The 12,993-nt window shown below is 42.4% G+C and overlaps 3 protein-coding genes across 19 annotated transcripts; 2 read left to right on the top strand and 1 right to left on the bottom strand.

The window, feature by feature from the left end:
• Window positions 1-48: 48 nt before the first annotated feature.
• On the top strand, window positions 49-6,543 carry LOC135333294 (uncharacterized). Of its 17 annotated transcripts, none has more exons than XM_064528229.1 (9): window positions 49-177; window positions 440-1,932; window positions 2,620-3,793; window positions 4,022-4,050; window positions 4,104-4,163; window positions 4,370-4,475; window positions 5,409-5,577; window positions 5,944-6,355; window positions 6,404-6,543. In XM_064528229.1, the coding sequence occupies exons 2-3, from the start codon at window positions 451-453 to the stop codon at window positions 3,553-3,555; spliced, it is 2,418 nt and encodes an 805-aa protein (XP_064384299.1). In that variant the 5' UTR covers window positions 49-177; window positions 440-450; the 3' UTR covers window positions 3,556-3,793; window positions 4,022-4,050; window positions 4,104-4,163; window positions 4,370-4,475; window positions 5,409-5,577; window positions 5,944-6,355; window positions 6,404-6,543. The 17 variants fall into 17 exon arrangements, with proteins under 17 accessions (XP_064384299.1, XP_064384292.1, XP_064384307.1 ...); XM_064528222.1 differs by having other exon boundaries at window positions 4,104-4,184; XM_064528237.1 differs by having other exon boundaries at window positions 4,022-4,184; window positions 5,963-6,080; window positions 6,133-6,355.
• Window positions 6,544-6,745: 202 nt separating this feature from the next.
• Window positions 6,746-7,722, top strand: LOC135333605 (bcl-2-like protein 1). Its single transcript, XM_064528589.1, has 2 exons — window positions 6,746-7,287; window positions 7,387-7,722. Exons 1-2 carry the CDS (start codon window positions 6,814-6,816, stop codon window positions 7,546-7,548), a joined length of 636 nt encoding a protein of 211 aa, XP_064384659.1. The 5' UTR covers window positions 6,746-6,813; the 3' UTR covers window positions 7,549-7,722.
• Window positions 7,723-7,883: 161 nt separating this feature from the next.
• LOC135333079 (CWF19-like protein 1) lies at window positions 7,884-12,915 on the bottom strand. Its single transcript, XM_064528007.1, has 7 exons — window positions 12,791-12,915; window positions 12,423-12,510; window positions 12,241-12,351; window positions 11,852-12,052; window positions 11,657-11,749; window positions 8,316-11,352; window positions 7,884-8,181 (listed from the first exon to the last, which is right to left on the bottom strand). The coding sequence occupies exons 1-6, from the start codon at window positions 12,913-12,915 to the stop codon at window positions 11,173-11,175; spliced, it is 798 nt and encodes a 265-aa protein (XP_064384077.1). The 3' UTR covers window positions 7,884-8,181; window positions 8,316-11,172.
• Between the last annotated feature and the right edge of the window lie 78 nt (window positions 12,916-12,993).

Below are 12,993 nucleotides of genomic sequence, written 5' to 3'. Positions count from 1 at the left end.
CTAAATAATGCACAAAACCTTGTAAGTAGCCACGCCCCCTTTGGCTTACATGTACATCAAAGAAGGGGGGTATCTCGTTCTTGACCTCTTTTTCTTCTGTTGCCGCTACAGCTACAGCTAGCTAGCTACGAGCTCTCTCCATAACTTCACCTCTATCAAGCTTTCTATACAGTACAGGTGAGATCAACTGAATAGCTTTTATATACATACCATAACTGCATGTCAGATGTGTTCTTGTATTAAAGCCTGGGCCTATACATTGGCAATATAACACAGGTCATAGCCAAAGGATTTTTTTTGTTACTTGCTTCTATTTCAATTGGATTGCCTATTATTATTCCACAGTATCTATTAAAAGAAGACATAATCTTTATAACTTCACTTTTTAATATCCAGCTGGATTACCTTTTTCATATTGCATGCTTTTCTATTCACACAGTAACCAAGACAATGGCTGTAAATCCACAAGCTTTTGAGCAGTTCACTCTGAGACAAATTCGCATCACTGAGAATGAGTTAGGACATGGTTCCTACGCTGTTGTCATGGAGCTAGAGTATCGAGGACTGAAATGTGCCGGCAAGAAGCTTTACCGAGTTCTCTACGAGACTGGAATCGGGCATGCAGCACGAAGGTATCTGGAGGAGTGTCACCTGCTCAGTCAAACTAGGCACCCCAACATTGTCCAGTTTCTGGGAGTCTGTTTTGAGGAAGGCTCTCAGTTCCCCATCCTAGTCATGGAGTTTCTCCCCACCAACTTGACCAGCTGTCTCGAGCGCTACGGTATTCTCCCCGATGAGATAAACTTCTCTATCCTCCATGACGTCTCACTGGGCCTGGTCTACCTCCATGGCCAAACACCAGTCATTGTGCACAGAGATCTCTCAGCCAACAATGTCCTCTTGTCCACCAACATGACTGCCAAGATATCCGATCTAGGGGTTGCTCGAATATTGAACCTGACCCCCCTTCAAGTGAGTCGAATGACGGAGACCCCTGGTACCCCAGCGTACATGCCCCCCGAAGTGATGGTTGCCAACCCCCACTATGACACCAGTGTGGATGTGTTCTCCTTTGGGATCATGATGATTCACACCTTCACAGCAGAGTGGCCACTACCAAGTATTGGCCCCACCAGAATCGATCCTGCTAATCCTAATGGTTTGATACCAATGACAGAAGCTGAACGACGTGAAGAGTTTCTTCGAAAAATTTCCCCAGACCACCCTCTGATGGACCTCATCATGCGCTGTCTCAGCAACAACCCTCAGCAAAGGCCTAGAGCAGCGGAGATAGTTGGTCGGATGGTGGGTGTGGTACTTGAACACCCTCCCTCCTTTGAGAACAGAGTGGAGATGCTCCAGCGAGTGAGTGCCCTACTGACAGAGAAGAGGGAGCTTGAGGAGAAGGTTGTGAGGAAGGACTCGGCAATCCAGGAGAAAGCTGGAGAAAACGAGGTACTGGCGGAGGAGAAAAGACGACAAGAGGAAGAAAGTAAAAACATTGTCGAGCGTATGCAGTTGGTACACTCTGTGGAAACTGATCAATTTAAATTGGAAAACGAAGATCTTAAAGGTCAACTCGAAGCTAAAGAGACAATTGTTAACATGAAAGATGAATTTATTATTTCAAGAAATGCTAGGATAGTGGAATTAGAAACTCAATGTAAGCAACTCACTGAAGAGGTGGAGCAACAAATTGCCAACGTCAACTACACTCACAACGAGCTTGTATCTAAAGCTACAAAAATAGCTCAACTGGAAACAAATCTGGAACAAGAGCAAGCCTGTTTAGTTGACAAAAACTCTATTATCGCTCACAGAGATTCGATGCTTGCCTCCAAGGACTCTTCCCTTCAGAAGAAAGAAGCCACCATTCAGAGTTTAAACGGCCAACTCACCAAAACCAGAGACTACCTGACCAGCAAACCACAGGTGAGCTCATCAACACTGTACCACTAAGTGCACACATCTAAAATATGATACCCTCATATCTCTTATTATAACGCTACCTCAATAGAAGTGCCAAGTCTAAAGCTTATATTGAATTGATGGTCATGCATGAAAAACTGTGTTGTAATGCAGCGTGTAATCCAGGCTATGTGTTCAATTGATTCTACCTTTAGTTAGTACGTCACTTACTTACTGTTCCCATTGTAGTGAGCCACAGGCATATCTCCTATTGCCACCCTAATAGAAGCTAGTGCCAAGTCTAAAGCTTACTGTTATTGAACGCCAACTCATTTTTTTGCGATGCCTCGATAATTAGAATGACAGTTGTTGTGTATTATAGTGTGGCTTGTAATCTATGTGTACAATCTCAGCCTCGAAGCTATCCGTACATGTATGTCTATGTGTACAATTAATTCTATAGCTAATTAGCCGTGTACCCAATTGTGATCATTCTGTTACAGTATACTAATCACCACTCCAATATAAGAGTCAAATTAGAATAGTTTGTGTCCCACAGTATCGATACTGGTTTTGTTGCTATGGTAACCTTGTAACCTTATCGTCTGGCATTAACATGTGGTTAGTGTTATATTCCAAATTCCCTTAATTAATAAACCATCATTCATCACATGCAACACACAAGTTATTGACTCTCTGTATATTCTCCAGTCCCTACAGGTTCAGTTGTCCTACAGTCAGTGCTCTGAGGCTCCAGTGAAGATGTCTAGTGGGCAAGCGATAACCATCAATGGCAAGGTCTACTATGGTGGAGGAATGTGTTATGACGATGATGACGAGTACTGTGTCCACTGTTACGATCCGCCACAAGATGTTTGGTCAACTCTGCCCAGACTTCCTGTACGCTATTTTGGTCTAGGAGAGGTCAAAGGTGAACTGGCAGCAGTTGGTGGTTTGGATTCATCCTTCTCTAAATCCAACGTGGTACATGTGTTTAACAAAGGAAGGAACTGGAAACGGACGATCCCACCGATGCCCACAGCGAGGTATTCACCAGCAGTCGTTAGTCTCCAAACACATCTGGTCGTAGCAGGAGGTGTGTTGGACGATGGCGACTTCACTGATAACGTTGAGATCTACAACATCAGCACCTCCCAGTGGAGCGAGACAGACAGACTACCGTATGCTTGTTATGACCAAAGAGGAATTGTCTACAACAAAACAGTGTACCTAATGGGGGGAAGTGACGGCAATTTTCTAAACAAGGTGTGTGCTGCTCAAGTCGACAAGCTCATCTCAGCAGACCGACAGGATGATGGGAGTGCCAACAAAGCCGACTCTGTCTGGAATACAATATCCAACACACCGTCTTACTGTTCCTCCCCTGTAACGATATTCGACACCCTCTTTGCTGTTGGTGGAGAGGATAGTGAAGGTGAAGTCACTCAAAGGATCTACTCCTACTCGTCCTCGATGGACTCCTGGCTCTACGTTGGTGATCTACCATCTCCTATAGCAGACGCTGCCTCTGTGTCACTGTCTCCAACAGAGTGCCTTATGATTGGGGGATGGAACAAAGAAAGAGAAACACAATCTACCGTGCATAAAATTAGTATCAAAATTAAAAGTGCAACAACTATTTCTTGATTATTGTTGTGGATAATAATATTTTGTATGGCTAAAAGTTAATGTTGATTTTTGAGTGAAATAGTGCAACCAGCCCCTCCCCCTTATAGACTTTTGCAATGTCAGCATAAACGACCCTCCTCCAGCTCATGGACAGTTCTCCTCCTGGTGTCCTGTGCTCTAGCTCTGTCAGCGTTGTTCTCCAGTGCTGCTGGTCTCCTGGAGGGACTCTACTGTGGCAGAGAGAGCTGCTATGACGGTCAGTCCCTACACTCACTATTGACAGAGTGTGTGGGGTTGGAGTTGTGGATTATTAGATCTGGCCATGCAGCTAGTTCAATACATGTAAATCATTTTAGAGCTGACTAGAGATGCTGTGATTTGTAGAAACAGGTGTATCAGTATAATTATCTGTATGAGCCGTTTCTACCTATTATCCAGGCCAACACCTGACTAGCTGATAATTATTCTCGTTCCCTACATGCAGTTCTTCAAGTGGACAAAGATGTCACAGCTGTAAGTACATGTGGAGCTATTGACTGTGCTCACACACTGTTGCTTGGTTACAGGCTGAGATGAGGAGAGCCTATCGACACCTGACACTGGAGTACCATCCTGACAAGAACAAGGTCACAGAAGAGGGAGAGTTGGTTAAATAGTCTCAGTAGATATACAGCTAGTCCTAAACCATCACAAAATGCTTTGCAACTTTATCTAATGATAGTAAAGTGAATTGCACAGTGTAGACACATTGTATGTACCTCCTCCCCTCATGAAATGAATACTATACTCTCCATTTCTTTGTGTGCCCCTAATACCTCACTCCCCCCTCCAGGCTGAGGGCTCCGCTAGGGAGAGGTTCTAGCTCATCAGCACGACCTACGAGATACTGAAGGATGAGGAGGAGAGAGCAAACTATGACTACATGCTTGAGAACCCTGGTAGGTACAGGGCTAGGGGGTAGTTATTACTCACTACCTACTAGTAACTAGAGACACTTCCCCTGCAATTGGTGATAACTTTACTCTAATGGCAGTTCTCTGTTTGCCTGTTAATTGGATAGTTATACTAATGGAGTTGTTATGTTATAGTTATTGACTGGTTGACTAGTAATTATGGCTTATAACCAACCAATGCCGAGGGCGTTTATAAACCATAATTACTAGGCAACCAGTCAACAACTGATTTATTTACTGATAAAACAGCAAAACAGTCATTTGAACATCAGTAGAGACAGTCAAGCTTGCTCTCACAGTCACTTTTGTGCCTCAGAATATGCAGTTAGAACAGTTATAGCTGTCAAGTATGAGAGCTAGCTACTTCTCCAAGCAGCTAGGTTCTACTGGAAGCCATAAACTTTGACCAGACCCGCCCACCAATATCAGCAGCTGCCGTTTTCAATTTGCATTGCACAAGTCTACCAACACTGCATGCACTGTACTCCTCTACCTAGTACAGTACCTCTGCGCCACAGCCTTGACTAGAAACACAGAGCAAGGATTTAACTGCAGTGTTTCAAGCCTCATGAGCTTAGACTGCTAGCTAGCTCAGGTCAATATGACAATAGCACAACATACATCTAGTCTACAAAAACTTTGTGCGTGCTATATTGCTATTTTACTGTGTACAAATTGTCAAGATGATTCAAAAGTTGAATAGTGCTTGTAGGAAGTAAAAATATGAGCCATATTCCATACTTCCCTGGGGGAAGTAAAATATGGCTCATAATCACTGGAAATCACCTAGGATACGGAGTGAATCAGTAAATAAATAGAGAGATGCATTCTTAGGAAGTAAATAGTTGCTATAATAGCATCATTCGCATCGTACGCCCACCACACACACTCACACAATAAGTTACTGCCCCCCCACAGAGCAAGTGTACCGTCACTACTATCACTACGACCGTCATCGAGTGACCCCCCCAGTTGGATATCCGAGTGGTTGTGGGTGTGGCCATCAGCGTCATCTCTCTGGTCCAGTACCTCGGCTGGTGGCACTCGTACAATACAGCCATCACTGCAGCTCTCTCAGAATGCCAAGGTCAGGATAGTTGGCAAGGTATATCAAAACAGAGGCCATTATTGAAGTTAGGAACCTAAAAGATGCATTTAGTAGCTGTTGGTGTGCTACCATACGGTGTGTATAAATCAGCAATTAGTTTCCGGTCCACATTGTCCATTTCTGTTTTTAGGAAAAAGCGTTGGCTATCTATATTTTATAAGTGGTGCTTTTTCAGAATCAGGCCTCTTTTTAAGCCCATACAGAAGACTTCAGATTGATTGATACACATTTTATATCAACGGCAAGTAAACACATACCCACAGTGTGTGAATGAGGTGTTAACAGTGGCTGTATTTAAGTAGCATATAAAATCCTCTGTAGACATGTAGTTATTTATGTCCCCAGATATTGTGGTAAGGCTGAGGAGCTGGCAGTGGAGAAGGGGTTGTTGAAGGAGGGTCAGAGACAGACTCAAGGGAGGAAGTAAAGAACGACGAAGAGACTGTGCTACGGAGAATTATGGAGGAGAACCTCAACATTCTGTGAGTCGATAATGTAACCAGCTAGTCTTATATTGTGCCATTATTTTGATAGGAACTTTTGTTTATCTTTTGTTTACAATTGAAGTTGAGGGGGGTAGGTTGGTCTACTCACAAGTTCAAGCATTGTTCTGGCAGATACAGTAAACCTATGTTGCGAAGTACAAGGAGGAGAGGAAAGAAAGACAGCCAATGCCAAGTACAAGAAGTACAAGTGAGTGAGTAAATGTGTGAGAGTGAGGCCAGTGAAGGAGGCTAGACGATACCAAGTACAGTGAGTAAGTGATTAATAAAGTCACCATGATTACAATACCCCACCCTCACAGGAGATACATGAGAGCACTGGTCAGAAAAGAGTCACCACAAACTGTTAGGGACAATAACATTTTGTATGAAAGCATATTTATCATTGGTTCAGTTTAAAGGAATCTTGCAGTAATAATTAATTTTGTGTTTGTCAATTTTATTTTGCATGCAATTAAGGCGCATGCGCATAGAGCCTGCACGTGCAGAGCTGCAATTTCAAGCACATTCCTTAGTGGTATATTTAATGATATTCATATTTCAATTATAACACCGGACGTTGAGAAAATCACAAATTCTTTGGTTATGGGTGTACTATATAAGGAGGGGCTCTTTGTATTAGTGTATCAATGTTATCCCGACCAACCAACTTCCGCTCCAATCTAACTCGCTCCTCCACTCTCTCCAGTCTCCACTCCAGTCTCCTTCAACTATGGCCCATTCAAGAGATGACCTTCACCAAATCAAAACCCAAAGCAGTGCCATCAGCCATCACCTCGTGGATTTTATGCTGAAAGAAGACAGAATACAACTGAAATGCATCTACAGCCACGACAAGCTTATGAGGGGTCTCCTTGCGAAGAATAAAGGCTTTAAAGATGCGATTTTGACGCTGGAAACTTGCTGTAAAGACCTGAAACTGAAGCATCAACAAGAAATTGAGGGCAGAGTGAAGACGCTGGACATATCTCACCAACAACTCTATGCTGAATATCAAAACTCTTGTTCCAGGCTCATGGTAGACGACATCAAGTGGGGCAAGATTGCAGTGCTGCTCTTCTTCACGAGCGTACTAGCGAAACGATTGTATGAAGAGAACAAGACTCCCTTGATAGACAGTATCGTTGGATGGCAGACAACATTTCTTCACAACTTCACTCAGTGGATTCTCGAGCATGGCGGTTGGGTAAGAGATTGTTGTATGCATGTGTAGATTAAGTATTTGACTACTGTATTTGACTGCATGTTTTATATTTTTTGTTGACTTTTATTTCTCCACATCCAGGGTGCCATCAAGGGAGCAGTGAGTATTGATGCCTCTGAGAAAGCCAAAGAGAGAACTGAAAACCAGAGAGCTGAGAACCGCCACCCTACTCGCTGGCTCACATGTACAGTGGCTGCAATCAGCTTAGGAGTTGCCCTAGTAGGAGCTCTCACATTCAAATAGAACACTTTTGTTGAATCACTTAATTCGGACCGACCTCACTCAATCTCTTCTTCACAATCACTTAGTAGTTTTATTTTTACAATTTTTTTTTAATAGCAAATTAATGTTTTAAAAAAGTTTCTTATAATTAATTATTATCATCCATTAATAATAATTATAGGATTAATTTAATAAGAGTTGAGTATATACATGTGTACGTTGAAAAACACGTATAATTATAGCTAGCTGTATATAAATAGTGTGCATGCATGTACCAGTCGAACTGCTTATGAATCTTGCACACAGTACGCATTATTATACAATCATGCAACTTGAGACATTAATTTACACACAAATAATTATTATTGAATGTTTAATAATAATATTATTATACATTAAATTAGACTATCGGATTCTAAAGATAATCGCTACGACAAAACAACATTGCTCTTTCATACAAGAATAAATAGAGTACACTACTAATGTTTTTTTTTTTGCAAGTGTCAGTGATTTAGTTCTCAATGTCCTCCACCTTCATGCTCTCGTACTTCTTGACCTTTGTACTGTCAGAGGACTGTGAGGGCGTCGCTGAGGAAGGTGGGAGCAGGCTGTGGGCAACAGTGGCAGCAGAGGGAGTCCTGCTCTCATATGCCACTGTGTGTGTGTGGGGGGGGGTTAGTTGAGCACGCTATACACACGTATAGTAGCTGCTGATACATTGTACTAGATACTGTATTAATACGAGCAGCTTTAAGAAGCAGGAGAAGAGATAGAGACTATTAACTTACCAGTATTGTTGTTGGTACTGCCGTTGGTATTGGTGGAGTAGATATTTTGGCTGGTGGTTAGAACAGTTTGTGTGCTCACTCGATAGGTAGGATGACAGATTTGTGGAAGAGACATTTGCTGAGTATGCAATAGAAAGGTTAGAGGTGTGCATTGTCGGTGTGACGAGACTCATGGATATGTTCTTACCTACTCACTTGAGAGTGCTGTTTACCTCATGAGCTCACAGTAGTAGAAACATACTATAACCTATATTCAGTGATCTGGTTGTTTGTCTGCGTGAGTTGGTGAGAAAATGGTCTTGTGAACACATTTCCCCCATCAAACTCTGCCAGGAAGTATGGGCACCAGTGTATGTGTGTGTATGTGTATGTGTGGGAGAGGTGTGTGTGTGTGTGTGTGTGTGTGTGTGTGTTTGAGAATGGTATATACAGAAGTATAGGAGGTGGGATCGGGCTTTCCGACACATAATTACTGACTCAGCCTAAGAGTAGAAAAGAGAGAAACACTCACTTGTAACAGGTCCCGCGTAATCCGATCTTATAGTCTATCTATATAATTATTGTTCTGGTATAACAGGTTTTAATTTAAAGTGCTGTGTAGGTATAAAATAGGTAGCTTAGCTTGCTGTGCTAAGGTTAAGTCACATGGTGACTGTTTATAAAATGCACGTGAGTGTTGCGAATGACCCTAAGCTACCCAATAGTACATGATTATTATGTGAACACAGGAAGAGCTATAGTATCTATTGTAGTGCGAGGTTAGTAGGCTTATGCCTTCTGCTCTTGGTTTATTGAATGCACCGGTCATCAGGGGAGAACCTAATCTGATCCTCGTCAGGCCACGGGTTTCGGTTCCCTTAATTTCCCGACCCGTGGTCGACTACAGAATAGGCGGAACCACTCCCTATGGAGTCCGGATTTGCTATAATGCCAACAAATGGCATTACTATAATTATCATGTAACATTCATTACTACATTATTTCCTATTCTAGCAGTAGTTATGGGTAAACTTGTTAGTGGGGGTGGTCTATACGTTGTCATTACGATGATTCACGTGAGCTAAGTTGCTGCTGGTTTCTTGGGCATACAGAATTAAGGATTTTGACATGTGCTATATAATTAGTTTTATGTATTCATACAAGTGCAGCATAATAATATTATAAAGGCCAAATATTGCTTTACTTACTGGATGGCTTCAGATGACTTTTTTTGGTTACACTCCATTTTATCCATTTGTTTCTATATGGCATGCTTGGATCATGTGAGCTTTAATTTAAGGCTCCCTCAAGGTGTTACTACTGAGGGTTATGTACATGTACCATTATTTTTTTTTTACCACAGAGTTCTAGTTGTCTGTGTGTGTGGGTGGGTGAAATCACAACAGCTTTTTTGGTTCCTATAACTTGACCTATAGTATGTACCATAGCTTGGTTCTAGTGTATATATTATGCATAATGTGTTGGGGTAGGGTCAGGCTGTTCGTTATCTACATTTAGGTATTAAATCGGCCTATGGGTGGGAAAGGCTCATTAATTAATTACAGGTTGCATGACCATGACTCTGGTAGCTGGTTCATATACTATTAGCTAAATATTCCGGTGTCAGTGTGTGTGTACATGTTGGTCTTCTATTGGGAGTAGATAGCATTATGTTCTTAGAGTTAGCATTAGGCATTAGTCAAAATAAATAAGTATCAGTGTGTGTGTGTGTGTGTGTGCATGTGGTGTGGGAGGAGAGGTGTGTGTGTGTGTGTGTGTAGCAAAACCAAGTATTGATCACTAAAAGGCCTAGAGAATGGTACGTAGAACATGGTACAGGTATGATGTGAGTGTGTTACCTCTGAGGGTGGTGTTTCCCTGGGCACAGTCTCAAGCCACACCCCATACTCCACCCATAATCTATGAAGGCTTGTCTCAGAGCATCAGATGGAATCTTAGCCTCCTTCACCGGCCTTTGAAAGAAGGCCTGCTATCGACTGCTTGCGCATGCGCCAAATTATTGGATTTTTTCCCCGTAAATATTCCTATAATACTGGATACATCAGAGAAAATATCCTAAAAGTCATACACAGAGCTATATAGCTAGCTAGCTAGAAACAGAGCTGTGTAGGTTTGTTGTACTGCTATTTTCTTCTGATAGAATCAGTAGCAGTAGTATAGTAGACTTTCACCAAAGTTAGTGTTAAATGGGCGTGGCCTGTCCATATAGGCTCTTATCAGCCGTCACTCCTTTCAGACGATCGTCATCCACACTGTTGCAGGCTGTGAGTCTTTTGTTAACATAGCAGGCTAAGGGTAGCTATCAGAGAATGCTATCCGATGGGCTAGAAACCTTCAATCGAACTTTCTATCTACTTCCTTCAATCCACTTCCTTTCGTTGTGATGTCATAGTTTTACTGAGCATAAACGATGTTATCCAAAGCCCCCAGATACCGGGGGGATATTAGCGCATGCGCAAGCAGTCGATACTTCCCTAGCGGGAAGTGCGGCCTGGGATCGAGGCTAATGGAATCTTGGTCACTGGAATAACCTACAGTGACCATCATTACCATCACACACTAACCATACACAACTATCAGTCAACACATCTACCATACACACACTAACATGTACCGTATTTATACAATGTTTCCACAGAATTATGTAAGTTTGCGAATGCTAATGGCTTCACAAATAAGATTGCAAAGACCTATATTGTATGACATCACGATCTTTGATAGATGGCCTCTTTCTAAAATCATAAAACCGTTGAAATTGAATTCAAGTTATGGCAGTTGAAAGAGTCCCTGAACCATTGAATGATTAAAAAGAGAAATCACATTCCTCTGTTTGCCCTCAAAACCTTGTAGCCTAATCTCAACACACCAACCATACAGTATCAATCACATGACATGATAATACGGCCTTGACGGTACTGACCTGTAGTTGAAGATGCTGTGATTTATAGTTTCTTTCAAAGATGACACACGACTGATCTTTGCTGTTGAAGTACTTCCTCAGAGCACTCTTAAACTGTCCAAGCTCCTCTAAAACCTCCTACAGTAATAGAGCACAGGTCATACAGTGTACATGCATGATATATGGTATAGTGATCTCTGCTTACACAGTGGGCAGACCAACAGTGGCTGTACTAAAGAGGTGGTCTGCTAACACAGGTCCAAACACATGCTATGGAGACTTTGGGGCCCATTAACCTGGCTGTATTATAGAGGGTGGCCTGCTTACAGGCTGACCACTACAGACTGCTAAATAGTACACACAGAGCATGGAAACATACTCTCCACAATACAAACAATGACTATACACACACAGCAGTGGTACACACAGCACATGAACTCACTGGTGGTGCGTCAGTGGAGGCTGCATAGTGACCGATGGGTAGGACCAGCACATGCTCTGGTACCATCCCACCCTTGGATAAAGCCAGGTACGTCTATATAGGGTATACAATACAAACTGTTAGTGGTCTGCTATTTGTGAGCTACATTGTATTTTGTATGTGCAGTATTAGCAAGTACAACACACTCTATCTCACATGATCTCCAATGGAGACCACGAGATGTTTCTCCACCTCCTTGCCCCCCAGACAGAACCAGCACGGCCCCCTGGGCTGGGGAGGGGGTCGTCTCTTTGCAGGGGGTCCTCCGTCCTGTTGTCTCTTCTGTTTACGATGAGCAGAATCAAGAGCCCTCTGATCAAAGAAGAAGTTAGGCCCAGCCTCCTCTTGAGACTCCCTCTGCACAGTGTGTGGGGTAGGTACACAATAAACTTTGACCTCCGAAAACATGGGTGGATTTAAACTACAACACAAATGGAGATAGGACTCTCAGAGTGCTACATAACGCAAGTTTTTGTTTGGAAAATTAGTATATTAATTGGCCCTTCAACAATAGCTAGACGTTATGGGATAATAGTTTTCCTTACCAAAGATTTGACTAGTTCAGTGTAGGGACAGTTGGTGGCAGTGGGTGGTTGCTGAGTCAGCTCTTTCTCGTCCATGGAGCTCATGGGTGTGACAGAGAATGCATACAGGTACTGCAGGTATGAAGATGATGTCATCATTAATAACATGTAATACTAATGGGACTAGAATGATTTCAACTCACTCTTTTCTTCTTGTCTGGATTTCCCACTTGAGCCAAAGCTAAGAACCGTGTCACATGATGTGGCTTGCCTTGGAGGATTTTGTGATTCCTGCATGAAATGAAGCACAATACAGTTAGCATCAAAAGTTGTGGAGGTATTACTGTGTAGGGATATAAAGATGAGGACATGTAAGATGTACGTATAATTATAATGAACGGTCAAAACTTTAGTTCCGTTGGTCAAATCATAATTCTGATTTCTGTGAATAAAAAATGTATACTTATTTTCAGCCTGATTTCCTGTTCTAAATTTGGGACTTGAACGAACTCAGAAAATCAACAGAAGCAGACTCTAGTACTCTAATAATACAGGGATGGTTGTACTGTACCTGTACGGTATTCTCTCATAGAAGGTTTGGTGTAGAGCTGCAAAATGGTAGCGTGGCTTGAGACACATGGCCAGTTTACTCGGAGGCTTTGCCCCCACTGCACTCAGGTCCAGTCCGTCCTGCATGAGCATAAGGTATTATTAAGGTACTGGTCCATCCTACAATAACTGGGAGCTAGGTCTCACAGGAGCCACTGTGAACTT

The sequence above is a fragment of the Halichondria panicea genome, chromosome 3 (assembly GCF_963675165.1).
Source record: "Halichondria panicea chromosome 3, odHalPani1.1, whole genome shotgun sequence".
Classification (NCBI taxonomy): domain Eukaryota; kingdom Metazoa; phylum Porifera; class Demospongiae; order Suberitida; family Halichondriidae; genus Halichondria; species Halichondria panicea.
Note: the sequence above shows the minus strand (reverse complement) of the source record. Positions and strands in the feature narration are given on the sequence as shown.